Source organism: Corvus kubaryi, unplaced genomic scaffold (assembly GCF_017639235.1).
Source record: "Corvus kubaryi isolate FWS band 111438036 unplaced genomic scaffold, C.kubaryi_AGA036_p1.0 37385, whole genome shotgun sequence".
In the NCBI taxonomy this organism is placed as follows: domain Eukaryota; kingdom Metazoa; phylum Chordata; class Aves; order Passeriformes; family Corvidae; genus Corvus; species Corvus kubaryi.
Genome location: NW_024581127.1, coordinates 27,925,985 through 27,939,677, shown reverse-complemented (window position 1 = coordinate 27,939,677; position 13,693 = coordinate 27,925,985). Strand labels below are relative to the sequence as shown.

The 13,693-nt window shown below is 34.5% G+C and overlaps 1 protein-coding gene across 5 annotated transcripts in view; it reads left to right on the top strand.

Moving 5' to 3' along the window:
* Positions 1-13,693, top strand: part of ASAP1 (ArfGAP with SH3 domain, ankyrin repeat and PH domain 1) — a 146,579-nt gene that overhangs the window by 89,370 nt on the left and 43,516 nt on the right. For 3 of the 5 annotated variants that reach the window (XM_042036547.1, XM_042036544.1, XM_042036545.1), the window contains 9 exons: positions 362-491; positions 1,256-1,341; positions 2,122-2,197; positions 3,025-3,111; positions 7,654-7,662; positions 8,234-8,334; positions 8,750-8,819; positions 9,966-10,053; positions 11,145-11,193. In XM_042036547.1, the coding sequence (XP_041892481.1) occupies positions 362-491; positions 1,256-1,341; positions 2,122-2,197; positions 3,025-3,111; positions 7,654-7,662; positions 8,234-8,334; positions 8,750-8,819; positions 9,966-10,053; positions 11,145-11,193 (696 nt within the window). The remainder of the gene's footprint in view (positions 1-361; positions 492-1,255; positions 1,342-2,121; positions 2,198-3,024; positions 3,112-7,653; positions 7,663-8,233; positions 8,335-8,749; positions 8,820-9,965; positions 10,054-11,144; positions 11,194-13,693) is intronic. The other 2 variants (XM_042036548.1, XM_042036546.1) reach the window with 1 other exon arrangement.

The window sequence follows — 13,693 nt, the reverse complement described above, 5'->3', positions numbered from 1 at the left end:
AAGTATTTTTCTCCCAGTTTGCTTTGTTTTTTGTGGTGCTGGGGTTTTTTTTAATGAATCAGTAGTAGTAGTATCATTAGTATTATAATTAGTGGTATTAGTAGTATTATTAGTATTGTTATTGTTGTTATTATTATATAATTACTGATTGTTTTCCCCAAGTTAGAGAACAGAGTTGAAAGAAGGGCAGTTTCATGGCTCAATAGCTTCTGGAGACTTAAAATATACAGGATTTGGCAGAGGAGCTGATCTTCAGGATGTCTTCTTTGATACGTCTTCATTATTATTTTTTCCCTAAATAATGCTAGATCACATTTTAGTAGAAGGAACTTTCTAAAATGTTTTCAAATTAAAATTTCAGTACAAAGATTGAAAAGGAAAAAAGAGAACATGCAAAACAGCATGGGATGATAAGAACTGAGATAACAGGAGCTGAGATAGCAGAGGAAATGGAGAAGGAAAGGCGGCTATTTCAGCTACAGATGTGTGAAGTAAGAAACAAATTTCAGTTTTTAATTGCAACACCATAACTTACTATTAACAGACCTTGTGGGCCTTACTTGAAGGTGGTGAAATCTTCTTTGCTGTTTAATGGGGGTGGAGGGAGGAAATTATTTTAATGTGACAGAGTACAGCCATAAAGATAATTATTTTAGCAACTCTTGAACAAAACTTGGCTTCTTTTTGTTTTATTAATTTTCCTTGGTTTTAGACTATTGTGGGAAGGTTCTTGGGTTAAAAATACATTGTGGAAATATTTCTTATTTTATCAGGTTTATGGCTGAGCAGTATTTTGATATCTTTCTTCTAATATGCTTTCTGAAGCCTTCTAAAATTTCTTATAAAGTGATGAATTATAATGATAACCTTAGTTCCATAAAACTGATTTTTTATATCAATAGTTCTTTTTATTACATTTTAGTGGGGATTACTTTAAATTGCACAGTGTTTGTACTTTCAGAATATTTCAATAATGACTACAGTAGCATTAAAAATGGGAATATTTAGACAGTTCTAAAGGATGAAACTTTTTTCTTGGATTTCCTTTATGTTTTGGGGTGTTAAAATTTTATGGAGTGGCCAGATAAACTGTTATCTGTTTTAAAGTTTGTTTAGCAATGATAGAGTGGTGTTTTATGGGTCAGCACCCAGGTTAAACACAGAGTTTAATTCATTGAGCAAATGATGTTTTATTATTTGAAAACTGTTGAAGGTTGTGATACATGATTGTCAATGTTTTCCATTGTCTATACAGTATCTTATTAAGGTTAATGAAATCAAGACAAAAAAAGGTGTGGACCTTCTGCAGAACCTTATTAAATATTATCATGCACAATGCAAGTAAGTGCTGCCATGCTTTAAGCCTTAGTTACAATTTTCTTTTTTACACAAGATTTTGTGTAAATTTGTGTCCCTTTGTTTGAACGTATCAGAACCTTTTTTTTCATAATTGTGATGTGCCAGGTGTCTGAATCTTCCCCTTCTGAGGCTGTAGACTTCCAGTAGAGAGTGTCAGAGTGAGTTTGTGGGGCAGGGCAGTGATGGAGAAAGAGGCCAAAGGAAAACCTTTCTGTTGTTTACAAAAATTAATTTTAGTTCCTGAGGCATAGATCTGGAATGCATTTCTATAAATGTCTTGTTTATTCTAATTAATAGTTTTTAGTCTTTTATTTAAATTCTAAAACTACTGTGAAAGCCAGTAATTTCTTTGAATTTCCTTGAGGTGAAGCTGGTAAGATACAACCTTGTCATCAGTAGAAGAACCACAAAGGCAAATACACAGGAACTTAAATGAAACACAGGAGAAAGATTTTAGAAATTACTGAAGGAGAAACACGTTGGCTAGAGCAGTGACAAAAATAAGCTAATCTATATTCTCTCTAATTTGATATTTGTTTAAGTCACAATGGTGTTTCTCCACTGTTGAAAGATATTGTACTTTCAACTTACAGGAAGGGGTTTTTTGTTGGGGTTTTTAGTTGTTTCATTCTTTGTTTAGTTTTGAACATGAAAGAAGCTGGATATATTTTATTTGGTTTACTGTTTTTCTCCATGAGATAATCTACCTTGTGTTATGAATTAGATATATTTCTGATAAAGCAAAGGTATTTTTCATTCCAGTTTCTTCCAAGATGGCTTGAAAACAGCTGATAAACTTAAACAATATATTGAAAAGTTGGCTGCTGACTTATATAATGTAAGTTTACTTACAAGTAGCTTTATATCTGAAAATGAAAATATTTTGTTTATATAAGTACATTTTAAATATAACTACAAGGGTCTGCATTTCATTTGCATCTTATAAATGAAAGGTGTGTTATTTGAAACTGAACATAGATGAAGAGAAGACATCTTGACTGTTAAACTTCATATGTAGTTTTTAGAGCTATTAGGAAAAGTAGCTTTCATTCTACTACTAATTCAGTCAAACATTAAGATAAAACTGCTTTTAAGAGTGAATATTGGAATCAGCTTATATTATTAGCATTAATTTTAGTACATTTTCACGTTTTAAAGCCAAATTACTTAATGATAGCACCAGGTTTTTAAACTGAATTAATTTGTGATGTTCATTGAAGAAAAGTAATAACATGGAATCAAAGACCACTTGTCATCGAAGTGTTTTTGTGTTCTATAATCAGAATTACAATAATCTCATTTTCTATTGCCATTAGTTGCTAAATTAAACTGCATTTTCATTCCTTAAGTAATCCATCCAATTTATTGGAGTTATTTTAATATTTCAGAGGCTAATTTACTTACATTAGGTATAGTAAGCCATTACAATATGACAGAACAAACAGTGCATGTGGAATTGTACATTCATTTTAATTTGCTTTTCAAGGAGTACGTGCATAGAAGGTGAAGGTTTAAGAACAGACTGATCCATGAAAATAAACACAACTATTACAAAAACACAACATAATTGAGCTAGTTGTTCAGGACATCTAAAATGGTATATTGAAATGCATAAAACATTGAAGTCCCATCCAGCAAACATAAAATGTCAATCTCTTTCTATAGATAAAGCAGACACAAGATGAAGAAAAGAAACAACTTACAGCTCTTCGAGATTTGATAAAATCTTCTTTGCAGCTTGATCAGAAGGAGGTAAATAATTTAGACATGTTATTCTTGGAGATAATGTAAATTTGTGAATTTTATATTCAGAAATTGGTTTAATTAATGTTCAATTTGTGTAGTTATTGGTTCAAAAGAGCTGGACTTTGAACAATAAGGCAAAACTAATATTTACAATGTTCAACTACATATCAGCAAACAATATTTTTACATTCGTTTTCTGTTTCCATTTTATGTATTAAAATATATTATTCTTTTTTTAATGTACTTTCTTAATGTACTGTAAGAACAGTTGTAATGGGTCAGATAAATGCTTCATCAAGCCCAACATCCTGTCCTTGACAATGATAAAGAATGATTGTTCAGGAAAAAAATTAAAGAGAAGGGATGCACACTTCCTTCTTGTGTTCTGCTATCCTCCAGCCAGTTTGTGTTCAGTGTTTTCCTGACCCAGGTGATCCCAAGGCAGAGTGAGAACCAGAGACTTGCCTTTACCTATGGTTTGCACATTACTGTTCATCTGCTAACTCAGGTGGATTTTGTGCTGTTGTTCTCCTTTTCAAACTCCTTTTGCTAATAGTAACTGCTAAGAAAGAAAATTTGTTTGCTATTCAGACAGCAGGGTCTGAGAGAGGGCAGTTAAAAAGTAAAGTTCATCATCGAATGCACTGGTATCAAAAGTGGGGTTACACACGTGATGTCCATTGCAGATGTTCTGGAATACTTCTTGAACTAGGAGATAACATAATAACACACATCACAGCTTTTACCTGAGATAATACTGTGACTTTTCAAAATCATGGTGCCTGAGAGAAATACTTAACATCCCATGGTGACAGTGACTCTTGGGAGGGTCAGTGTAGCTTTCCTTCAGGAAAAGTTTGCTTACCCTCTGTTCAGTTCTCTTGTCAGTGTATAAGACAATCATATTTACAGGGTGTCTATTATTAAATATGAATTATAACTAAACATTAGACAGATGCCGTTCTGCTGAATATATATGATCATCCAAATATATGACTGGACAGTATTGCTGATATCATATATACATAAAAACATAATTTACAACCATGTTACTGAGTTGGCCAACTGATGTCAGTTAATAGTGGGTGTTGAAGGTAAAATGCAGGGCAATAAACACTGATACTTCCCCAGAATACCCTCCCATTAGTAGCTTGACTGGCTTGGAAGTCTTTGAATTTGTGCAGTTGCTTTTTAAAGAAGTGTAACCATCAGCTTATGTTACAGCTGTGCCTTTCCCACCATGGCTGCATGTTGTGTGGAAAAATCTTTCCCCTTTTATTTGTTTTGAACTTTTAGGTCTGCATGCCCTATTCAGGATCAGAGTGTGTGTGAATTTGAGATATCCTCACTGGATAGTTTTTGATCATTTTTCTTGTTTTTTATTTTTCCATATAAAACCTAACATTGACTTGCTTTTTGGCCAGAGGAGGTGTGTAAGTTTAGTCCTCTGTAAAGCTATAGCCTATCACTCTGTTTCTGAATCTTCGTGGTGAGCTCACAGTATCTTATTCTTCCCCTCTGCATCACTTGGCATTCTTTTATACTGGTCTTCACCTGTCATTTGTTGTCAAGCTACTCACTATCGTTGAGTTCCTGAGAAACTCTTCAGTCAGCCTTTCTTGAGTATCCTGAATAATTTAATAGCATATAACAAACTTTGACAGTTTGTTATTCACCCTTTTCCAGACTGTTTGTGTTAGACACCGCATGTGCTGGTGCAGCCTTCTGTGAAACTCATTGGGCTGTTTTGTGCTTTTAACCTGTTATCTCACCTGCAGATTTCTCCTCTTGTCCTGTAGCAATTCTTTCCCTTTCATAAGGAAGGATAAGTGCCTGTTGAAGGTCCAGGTACACTGCATCAGTCATCATTTACTTACTGATTCCTCCAGAGAACTCCAGGAAGTTTTTGACACAACCTCTCTGTACAAAAGCTGCACTGATTTTCCAGTATATGTAATAATAAATATACTCTTCAGAGTAGTTTTCATTAATGTCCCTTGTGTGGTGTGAAGCTAAAAAATCTTTATGTTCCTGGAATTCTTCTGAAACTTTTAAAAAATAGAACTATAGTAACTGGGGTAAGTATTTTCATGGGCTGTCATGTAATTTTATAGATAGCCCATTGCAATTATGGCCATTGCATGTAGATGTGTGGCTTGAAGTTAGTAAATTAACTAATGTGGAATCACAGTAAATAACAAATGATGGATGAGTAATTCCTTACAGTAATGATTTTATTTCTTTTGAATACTTGCTTATGTGTACTTACATAACATAGGTGTACATCATAGAGCAGACAAGCCTTGGCCAGGGGTCTGTTCCACTTCTAATCCCGTCATTCTGAGGGACAACACAGCCTTACAACACACTGTACATGTTTTTTAGAATTTCTTTCATGTCATAAATGCTGACAGGAGTACTACAGAGTCCCTTTGAATAGATCCCAATTTATTGTAAAAGCTGCCAGCTCTTTCTAGTGCTCAGTTTTCCTTTATCTCATACTTTACAGTCTTTTCTGGTTCTCTGTTTGGTATTTTTTTTCCCTTCCATCTCCAGTGTGCATGTGGACTTACTAGATCTCTTCCATACTTAGAGAGCTTTCCATACAGGCATTACATTTGTCATCTCCCTATTATCTAAATCACTCTGAACATAATTCCTGCTCATTCTTCATCATGAATTGATTCCCAACACACAGAGCAACAAGAGTTGCTTTCCTTTCACGTACCTTTTCTTTCACAAGCTGATTATTTGGGGAGCAAAGAAAAACATCTCCTCCTCTCCTGGAAGATGCATGTGTTGTTGAGTTCGTGGACAGTTCTTGGAAATAAAGTAGGACAAATGTGTGGTTGTTCTTCACTACTTTGTGCTGTGCATCCATGGCTGCATATGGTTCAGTCCATATAAGTCAAGTTTCAAAAGTTGCTCATAGATTATTATAAGGCAGAGTAACATATGAAATACAGTGTTTGGATTTTGGGTTACTTATTTCCTGTATGTTTAGTAAAAATATTGTGTTTTAGTGGAAAGTAACCTCATCTAAAATATAAAAGTAAAGTCAAATATCAATGTAAAGTCAAATTTTGAAACTTGAATACATGTTGAAATAAAGTATCTTCACAGTCATCACCAAAATAAACTGTGCAACTGTTCTGAATGTAATTACAATGTGGGCAAATTCTAGGACTCTTGAAAAACTGTGTATATATGCGTATATAATATATGTATATAAATTTATAAATATGAAAATAAAGTGTTTGGTTTGAAGAGAATTGAAATTGTGTCTTAGAAGAAAAAGGAGCAGTATTGTGATTCTCAGATACCCAGGCAAATCACAGGAGAGAGAGAAATGCTGTAATGAAAGAATCTGCTTTTTTGATAAAATAACCATTTGATCACATTGATGTTCAAGTTTCTCCTTCAAAATCAACATGAGGACTTTGACTCATTAAATTCTGCTACATGACATGAGTTGGAGTGTAATGATGCTGGCAAGTATTGAGGAGCTTGAAAAACAATGTGTTACTTAGGTATTCAGAGTTTAATCCTGAAGCAGCATGGCAGCATCCATTACTCCTTGGTTAAGAGACAGCAAAGCCTGACATGGCCTGAGTTTCCACCAGTCAGCCTCCATCATTATGTATATCCAGCTCTTCAAGTACATAAAGCTGGACTTTATTATTGTGACAGATGGCCTGGTGGATTATGATTAAGTATACATTTTCCTACTTATATTAGTGCATTATAATCTCATCTCTGGAAAATTTATGGATTAATGGAATTATTGAAGAACATGAAATGAATGGGATTTTCTCCAGTGGATTTGTAAAAAATCAGAAATACTCTTACCAAACATTACTTTGGCAGGGAAGCAGTTTGAAATAATAATATTGAGGCCCTGGTTGTTTCTTCAGTATATATTGATTGTGGTAGTAAGAAACTATGCTTTAAAGAGGAAAGGTTATTGACAAGGGAATAATTGAACTTCCCATTCTTTTGGGTTTGGGGTTTTTTTTTTTTTTTTGGTGGGATGTTGTCAAATATTTTGCAGGTTATTGTTTCACAGTTACATTTAAAACCAAACTGATGTGTCCTTAATTATAGCCTTTTGCATACACTTGCAAAAAAAATTTAAAGTTAACTTTGGGCCTGATCTTTTTCAATGGAAATTCAGAATTATTTCCAGTGGTGGAGGATACAATATAACTATTATTTCAGGCAATTTAAAGATTATAAAGATAGAAGGCATATTAAAATTTGATCCTGCAGTCATCTTAGTTGTTTTGTGAAGCCAATGTCATATATGCCAGGTTGCCTGGAATTTTGTTACGATGTTTTGTTACTTCATGAGAAAAAACACCAATATGCCTGAAAAAGTAGCTCTTGCCTTCTCTCTAGCAGTGTCTTTAGAAAGGGGAAACATTGTTTTAACAATGGGGGCTATAAAATTTATGTTCAATGAACATGTTTTTTTAAATAAATAATAATTCTTGTTTTAAATTATTTGCTTTCTCTTTCCTCTATTGCTTTTGCCTTTCGTGATCGAAGTCTAGGAGAGTAAGTCAATGTTTTAATGAATTTTGGGGATTTTTTTGTTTTCTGATGTGCTTGTAACAAGTTAATCCATTTCACTTAATTGTTTCACTAGATCAGGCCAAAAGTTATTTCAGCTGACTTCATTCACTAAAACTCATGAATTTTACATATTTTTAATTTGAAAAAAAAAAGTGATTATTAGCATTTGTCTTTGTTTATGTATGTGTTCCTAAATATATATGCATGCTGTATTCTGTTGTTTTCTTTTTGAATTTTTATCTTAGCCTTTTACTCTTTGCTTATAAGTTTGTACAATATTAAATATCTGTATTCTAAAAGTCTTTGTTTTGAGGTGCATATTTGCATCAAAGGCCTAATGTATTAATTAAATCTTGAACATGTATCTAGTTCAAGATCACGTGGTGTAAAAGCAAGCTCTCCTATGAATGTAAAACATGCTGTAGGAGTTCTCTCTCCTTTTTTTAATCTTTATTAATTTGTGATGTTGTAGAGAAGAAAAAATAGGCTTAATGGTTAGGAAAGTTTACTGTGCACATCAGGAGAACATTAATGCTGTTTTTCCCTTTTTCAGGATTCACAGAGCAGGCAAGGAGGATACAGTATGCATCAGCTTCAGGGGAATAAGGAATATGGCAGTGAGAAGAAAGGTTATCTTTTAAAGAAGAGTGATGGGTATGTTCTGGTAGCACATAATAGTGAAAACTATTACTACATTCATGCTCTAATTTTAGCTGTTTTCTACTGTGGTTGCTTCAGGAACGTTCTCCTAATGCATGTGCCATGAGTACTTGAGAGTTCCAAAGTTCAAACCTGAACACAGAACTAAATTTAATACAGCAAATATAAAAAGTATGACAAGCAAGCATGAAAAAAAAAAATCATAGTTAAAAGATACCTATTGTCTTATAACTCTAAAGAGGATTAAGATCTGTCAGAAATCTCCAAGTTTCTTTTGGTGAGGCATTTAGTAAAATTTTGACTGGATCTGTTTGTTTTTTAAAGCTAATCGTCTCAAAATGATAATGAGATTAATATGTGTTTTGAAGTCAGGTCTGGTTACTGAACTTGGTATGATATTCTTATGTAGGTTGAGGAAAGTATGGCAAAGAAGGAAGTGCACTGTTAAAAATGGAATTCTTACCATATCACATGCAACGGTAAGTTATTTTTATACTTTTATATGAAAAGAATAAATTAATATCATCCTTTCCTGGTGAATCTGTTGCTGCTGATCTGCTATTGCAAAAAGAATGCTACTTCAGCTTCTGACTGCTGAAGTTTTGTGAAACAGTAGCTTATGAAATTAATTTATCAGTAGTTTTATGAGAAAATGGCAAATATACTGAACAGACTTCTCAATTAATACTTCGGATGGAATTTCTTATAAGGATTTTCATGGTATATATATGAAGCATGTAATTTGGAAACTTGGGAAGAATTTGATATTTAGTTAGAGTCTGACAGATGAGTGAAAGTGTTTAGTATTTTTAGTGCTTTCAATTAAAAGTTTGAAATGCTGGGAAGTTTTGATCACAGTAAGTTCTTGGAATCAGGCATATATCTGAAGGATTTTCCTAGGAATGCTCAGTCATGAGGTAGCTCCAACGTGATGATGGTGGAGGCAATGCTAGAACTGCCTTGTGGGAGTAGGATAATGAACTTGTTATAAATGACCACAGGAGTTCCTCTCATTAAAGGAGATAGTCCCATTTCCTCACCCTTTTTCCCTCTTTGCTCCAAATTCCACTGACAGACATCAATTTCTAAAATTTACTACCTGTATAAACCCAAAATACCTCAAAGATGCATTTAGATATGATGTCTTAAGTGACTTAATTACAGCACAGAGTATTGGTATTGGTATTTATTCTGAGTTCTGAAACTCCAGATCTTCAGCTTTCCACTTTCCCTTTTAAAGTTTTAGGACTATGTCTTTGATTTATTTAAAATGTGAGGAAACTTGGAATATGGGCAGGCTGTAATGAGAAACTGCATTATAGTTTTGCCATTGTTGATGAAATGCAATTAAAAAATATTTATTATTAGCATATTGTTTATTAGGGTTTTTTTTTTTTCATCTTTCATATAAAGTGTGGCTACAAAGTTTTTAATTTTGTTTAGATTTAGCAATGTGTCTGTTTTGAGAGACCAAGTCAGACCAAGAGCTGCCGGTCTCAAGCTTTTTGAGGGTGGATATGTGTGCATGTCCAAGCTTTAAATAGTGTCATACATGCCCACTCCCCAGAAAGGGAAAATAATCCTAAATCAAGACATTTTTAAAGTAAAATAAATTTTCTTTTTAGTCCAACAGGCAACCAGCTAAACTGAATTTATTGACCTGCCAGGTGAAGCCAAATGCTGAAGATAAGAAGTCCTTTGATCTAATATCACGTATGTAGCAACTCTAGCACCGTCTTGCATTATGTGGGATTTCTGAAAATGTCATTGCAAGATGCTTTGAGTAGAACACAAGGCTAGAGCTCAAAGTTCAGGTCTATCCAGACACACACAGTGCCTCATGAGTGTCCAGAGCCTCTAGTTCTGATGATGGACAAATGGACATAGAACCTTTTCTCTGTGTAGGTGTGACGAATACTGTTTGTTTGTGACAAGCCATGAAATGCAGCATGTGTGCTGCTCCCTAAGTTCAGAGAGATGTTTAACAGCTTACTGGAACATGCATTAGCTATATCCACCAGGAGAGGGGAAAGACCTTTGGCTTTATCCAATTCAGTTATTTTTCTGCTTTTTGAGTGCTATTTGAAGGAATGAGGAAGAGAAGGAGACCTAATTTCTCTTTCTCTCTTACCATACATTAAAAATACACTTCTGTTTCTCTGAAAATTGGTACTGCCTTGTCTTCTGAGCGTTAACACTCCTGTGGTTTCCCTTCTTCCCATTTTGGTCTTGTGCAGAAGGTATTTTTATTCAGTCTGGTTTTAAAAACTCTTTTGAAGGTGATGAGTCAACTTACTGTTTTCAGGCTTTGCATAGAGTATTAATCAACAAACACTTCCAACATTCTGTATTGAAAAGGACAGTCTAGGAAACCTTTGATTGTGGCAGATAATAGCTACTTTATGTCTCATCTGTTGGTTAATAAAAAGAATTTTCTTGGCTCAACTGAAAGGAAAAATTATATAAAAGGAATAAATTAATTTTTCCCTCTTCTCCTAATTATGTTTCAGTTTTGACTTCTGAAAGGGTAAAATTTGATCCATATGTTTATTTTTCTGTAATATTTCAAAACTTAAGACTTTTGAAATACCTACAACTGGTATGCATCAAAATTTAGAGTTTCATCTTCCTTTTTTCATTTTTTTTGGAATTGTTATCCATAGCTATGAATAAAGGATTAATGATGCCTTTTAAGAGAAATTGCTCTTGAAGGCTTTAGCTTCCAAATAAGTTTTAGTACCAAATATGTAGACACATTAAGTTTTTTCATGTGCCAAATGAAAAGATGTATTTCTTTATTTCAGATAACAGAACATACCACTTTCAAGCAGAAGATGAACAGGAATACGTAGCGTAAGAATGTTTACATTTTTTCAAGTTTATTTTGCCAATAGAGATGTATAAAATCACACATAACAACAGAAATAATTTTCTCAGCTGATGCATAAGTAGTGCTTACCGTCTCTTTTTTCTGCTGTTATCAATCTGTAAATGTAAATTATTTTGTGTCACGCTACAGAGCTCTTTTAAAACCTAGTTATGTTAAAAACAAAACTAAACCAAACCAAACTAACCAAAACCCCATTTAGATTGTGTATCCTGCCAGTACATGGTTTGTGTGAAGTGCTTGGTATGATATTGTAGATCAGATTATTAAGATTCAAATGAAATATTTTAAAATTCTTCTCAAATCTTCTCTGTTAACCCTGTTCTGCAGTTACTTCTTTTCCTCTTGATCCTACCTTTTCCTTGAAATAAAAGATAATGAATAGATAAAAGATTTCCATATGACACATAGAATATATGTACAGGCAGTACGTTTTTTCTTCTGTAGGCCTAGAAATAAACAGCAAAGCACATTTGTGTACTTCAGAATACAGGAACTTATTTCATTAATGCATGTTTCCAACCAGATTATTTCCAATAAAACAGTCTTTTTTCCTGCTGCATCAGACTATTTCCTGAGAACCATGTACCTCTGGTTTTTCCTCCTTTGTCACCAGACGTGTTGTGCGTGTTGTCTAATGCTCAGCACCTGACAGTTCCAGGAAAAAGTTACTTCTGAAGAGGACAGCAAAGGCTTCCTCATTCTTTCCTTACATATCCACGTTCTAGTGGAAGACTGTGTTGCTCCATGTGTATTTTAAAAGTACAGGGAATGTTTGTAGGGTGTTTCACTTGTTTGGTAGTGATGGGTGGCAGTGGCATTGACAGCTCAACCTTGGGACTCATGGGTAAAATAAAAGGGCTGAAGAATTCTTTGTTGTGCAGCTATTTCCTTCTGGTCTTCCACAGCTTTATGTTGGTTCTTACAGTGCAAAGCTGACTTGCTAGTCATGATTACTGCATTCATCCTGGAACTTAATTATTCCAGTAATTTTCTTAGCTGAGAAGAAAATACTGTTGTTTCTGATGAGTCATAAGTTTTTGGTACTCTGCCATAAATTAATTTTTACTGTGTTAGTTGGTTTAAAAGGTGAAGTGCTTTGTTTGGGGTTTTTTGTCTTAACACACGAGCAAAGTAGGGGAAGAATGATTAGCAATAACCTTCTTCTGAGAGGCAGATCAGTAAATTTAGTTTAGCAGGCTGCCTGTTGGACTGTTTTGAAATTCCAGGCTGGTTTTATTTCCCATTAGAAGCACTGAAGTTTTGTTTATCACTCTAAAGTCAAGTGGCTGAGGAAATTACTTGCATTGGAATAAAGAATCCTAGAATATCTTAAGTTGGAAGGGACCCATAAGGATCATTGAGTCCAACTCCCTGCTCCTCCCAGGACTACCTACAAGTAAATCATGTGACTGAGAGCATTGGCCAGATGCTCCTTGAACACTAACAGGGTTGATGTCCTGACCATTTCCCCAGGGAGCCTGTTCCAGTGACCAACCGCCCTTTCAGTGAAGAGCCTTTTCCTGGTGTCCCATCTGAACTTCCCCTGATGCAGCTCCCTTGCTTTTCCACATGTCCTGATGTAGATCACCAGAGAGAGGAGTTCAGCACCTCCCGTTCTGCTGCCCCCCTTGAATGGGTGTGAATGTGCTGATGAGCAACTGCAATACAACTAAACATTCTGTTTTTCTTGTGCAGCCACTGAGTGGACGCTAAAAGCTTTACTCTCTAAAGTATCATGGGAACAGCATCCCTTGGATTTCCAGCCTTAGTGATTTAAGGGTGTTCTGCAGAAACTACTTGATGTAACTCCTCAATTAGAGTTGTCATCTTCTTGTTTCAATTTCCTCCTGACTGGTATAGGTGTGCCTCTCTCTTCTTCCTTTCCTCTTGTGTTTTGTCCACACAGTTTTAGTGCTGCCTCTGTTCTGTCCTTTTTACTTTGTGAACCAAGGGAAAAATAAATGTGTAAATAGATTTTCAAATCAGCTTCCTTACAGACTCACATCTAAATAGAGACAAAAGAAAGATGCATCTTTTTATTCTAGTTTTACTGACCTTGCATACATTTTCCTAGTGATCTTTTACACTGCTTCCATAAATAGCTCCTCAAACTGCATAATATTAATAATAATAATTTCTAAAAGGAGATTTTAAAAAAAAACATACATACAAAGCACTGTAGCCTACATTCTGTTACAGGTTTGTTACTGCTTCACCTCAAACATTTCCTTCAGGCCAGTGCCTTTCTTCATTTTTATCCAGGCAGCTGTTTGTTGGCCTTTAATTACTGATTGACAGTCCTTAAGTTCTCAGTGGATTATTAGTTTCTCTAGTAGACAAAGTACAGTGCATAGGGGGAAGTGGGGTGTGGGTAGTGTGTTTCTGTATGTGCATGTAAATATGTATTTATGTGTAGATTGTAAGAAAAGTAACCTGATTTTTTTAACATATGCAATAGCAGTT